Source organism: Lactuca sativa, chromosome 1 (genome assembly GCF_002870075.4).
Source record: "Lactuca sativa cultivar Salinas chromosome 1, Lsat_Salinas_v11, whole genome shotgun sequence".
NCBI classification, from domain to species: domain Eukaryota; kingdom Viridiplantae; phylum Streptophyta; class Magnoliopsida; order Asterales; family Asteraceae; genus Lactuca; species Lactuca sativa.
The window spans coordinates 33,035,826-33,038,737 of record NC_056623.2 but is presented as its reverse complement, the minus strand read 5'-3'; the positions used below and the strand labels follow the sequence as shown (position 1 = coordinate 33,038,737).

The 2,912-nt window shown below is 34.8% G+C and overlaps 1 protein-coding gene across 1 annotated transcript; it reads right to left on the bottom strand.

Moving 5' to 3' along the window:
- Window positions 1-1,469: 1,469 nt before the first annotated feature.
- On the bottom strand, window positions 1,470-2,441 carry LOC111913546 (dof zinc finger protein DOF1.7). Its single transcript, XM_023909265.3, has one exon. It carries the CDS (start codon window positions 2,275-2,277, stop codon window positions 1,654-1,656), a length of 624 nt encoding a protein of 207 aa, XP_023765033.1. The 5' UTR covers window positions 2,278-2,441; the 3' UTR covers window positions 1,470-1,653.
- Between the last annotated feature and the right edge of the window lie 471 nt (window positions 2,442-2,912).

The window sequence follows — 2,912 nt, the reverse complement described above, 5'->3', positions numbered from 1 at the left end:
CTCACCAGTTTTAAAGCTGATACTCTCTTTCAAAATAACTTGTATCCTCAGGTCAACCATAGACAGGTACCGATGCAAGGTTCAGCGAAGATGGTGCTCGTTCAAGACTAATCTTTCTTTTTGATTTATACTTTAGTGTCTATTATAATTTGACAGAACACACTTGTATTAAAATTATATTATTAATGCAATGGATGATGTTGTTGCTTGTTTACTACTTTTCATTGTTGTGATACTGCACATGACGTCCTCCGCCCCAGAACATTTCCGCCGTTCATGGTTTTGGGGTGTGACAAATAGCCCTCTCGATACTTATTAGAGTTTTGTAACTAATGGCCGGTTTCTCGTTGTTAAAGCCTTTTCCCAGTGCATGGAGCCCTAACAATGAATGTGTTAGTGGTTTATGGTCCATAATGTTAATCCCTCTTTTTGTTCTATTCCTACTAAAAATATATTAATAAACAACAAAATATAGTTTCAAAACACATTAAAATATGCATATTTATACTTCTTGAATATATATATATATATATATATATATATATATATATATATATATATATATATATATATATATATATATATAGTCGTAGCATCCAATGGTACAAAGAATATAGATGTATACGTAACAAAAGGGAAAAAAAAACTAGTTTTTAGCGGTTGTGATTTTTTATATATACATTGTTTGTTGTGATAAGATATCAAAATGAGAGAACTTATTTGTGTTCATGTTGCTCCTTGCTCTCTTACTGTTTTTCGTTTTTTGTTATATAACTTTTGTTTATATAATGTTAATGCTTTTATACTATTTTTCTTATTATTTTAGATAACAACTACTGTTAATTTATAAATAAAATTTAAATTACCCTTACTAGGTAATTATTTTTTAAAAACACATCTCAGTTAAAAACTGAAATATAAACGTATTTCTTTCATTTTGGACAATTTATCTTTGATTTGATTATTGTATGTTATTATTTTGTAAGAAAAATCGAAAATACATTGTTTGGAATGGAACAAAATAGGAGTAATTTGTTATTTTGTATAATTCTTCTTTTTCTTTTTCTTTTTCTTTTTCTTTTTATACATAAAACAGGAATTGGACATAAGTAGGTTCCCAATTCATGCATTTTTTATAGCACATATTCGAACTCACAAAATCACCCCTTTCCGTCCTTTTATGCTTTTCCATCCTTTTTGGCAAACATAAGTAGTTATAGTATGCAAGTGGTTTCTCAGTTATTGTTCCAAATTGGCCATAACCTTAGGGTGTCACTAATATTCTTTATACTAAAAAATATTGTATTTATCAGAAATATTTTACCCAAAATTAACATGAAAATTGAACATAGAAAAATAGATGTTTTTGTTATTTTAGACTAACAATATTGTATTTTATGACTACCGAACGACTACCTTCAATGCCATCAAGAGTTCAAACCAACGTTCACCCAGCAAAGAGAGAGAAATCAAGAAAATAAGTAAAATTTTACATATACTAGAGAAAGGAAAATAAAATCCGAATTACAGAAACCTAACCATTAATATTTGGACCAAAAGCTTCTGAAAATCATACATATATTATATATATCATTACCATCATTTTATGGACCTATCCGTTTATGAACGGGTCTCATGTGAACCAAAGACCCATTAATAGCCAAACGACTCGTTTCTCCCTTCACCTGAACCATAAAGATCCGAACGACAATCCATTTGTTCTTGCCATTCAAACGCGAAGACCCTACTACGCTTCGCATCAACCTTATCCATCATGTTCTCATAATGCTCCATTTCTCCAAATAGAATCAGCCCATGGGTATTACCCGTATCCGCACCGCTTGCCACCATTGCCGGAAAAGGTCCATCACCCTTATACTCTCCACCAACGCCGCCACCCTCCGTGAACTTAGCCGGAGATTCTGGATACGAAAGTTGAAGACTAGTGTTCCCATTTCCGTTCACATCTGGGGTTTGGCGGCGGTGGTGGGTGGTGTCGGGCTTGCTGGAAGTGGAAGAAAGTTTCTTGTTTTTCCGGCAGACTCCGCCGACGGGGATGTTTCGGAGGGTGCCACCTTTGGTCCAGTAGCGTCTACATGACCTGCAGAAGTAACGTGGCTGGGAAAGAGAGTAGTTGTTGTAGTAACAGAACTTGGTTTCGGTGGAGTCGCATCGGGGGCAATGGACCTGCTGCAGGGCTTGGTCCTGGTTTGGTTCCATTGATGCCACAAAGGTCGGCGAATATGAGGGTGGTTGAAACCAGTCAGATGAAGCCATGGAGGGTTTTTCTGTTTAAGGAAGGGAGGTTTTGCATCGTGTGCCATTTAAAGGGAACTATCGGTGACATAACCCATGTGGTGTCGTGTGGTTTTCCATCAATGTTCAAATGAGTTTATATTATTTAATTAATAGTAATAAACTTACATTTATAATTTGTATTTAAAAACAAGATTTGAGCGAAATTGATTAGTTGAAATTTCGGTTGGGTCGTGACTTTACACGTTGGGTCCAATGAATGTTAGATTTGACGGTAGACACGTTTTGTAAGACAGAGTCTATGTATGTGCGACTGTAGGTGACGTCAAAAGACATTGAGCCGGAATTCAGCGGAAATCGAAGATGACTCTGGTTCGTGGGACCTAGTGGTCACTTCTGAAATCAAAGGGTATATTCTCCTTGATGATGATGACGTGTCTCGTTCTATGTTGTCCACGTAGGAAGCGCGTTTTTAGAAAGACGTCTAGTTGCATCCCCACCCATGTTAACCTGACGACAAACAAAATGAACAGGTTTTAGATATAGATAAAAAAACAATATGGAAACGATTTCATGATATCAAAATGCTTATAACTGTGTATTGTTGTTGATATAATAAAACGACATAAATTATATAAATTTATAATTATTAATTA

What these genes read in the sequence shown, in the direction of transcription:
- LOC111913546 (XM_023909265.3), bottom strand. Translation starts at nt 2,277, where the DNA reads ATGGCTTCATCTGACTGGTTTCAACCACCCTCATATTCGCCGACCTTT.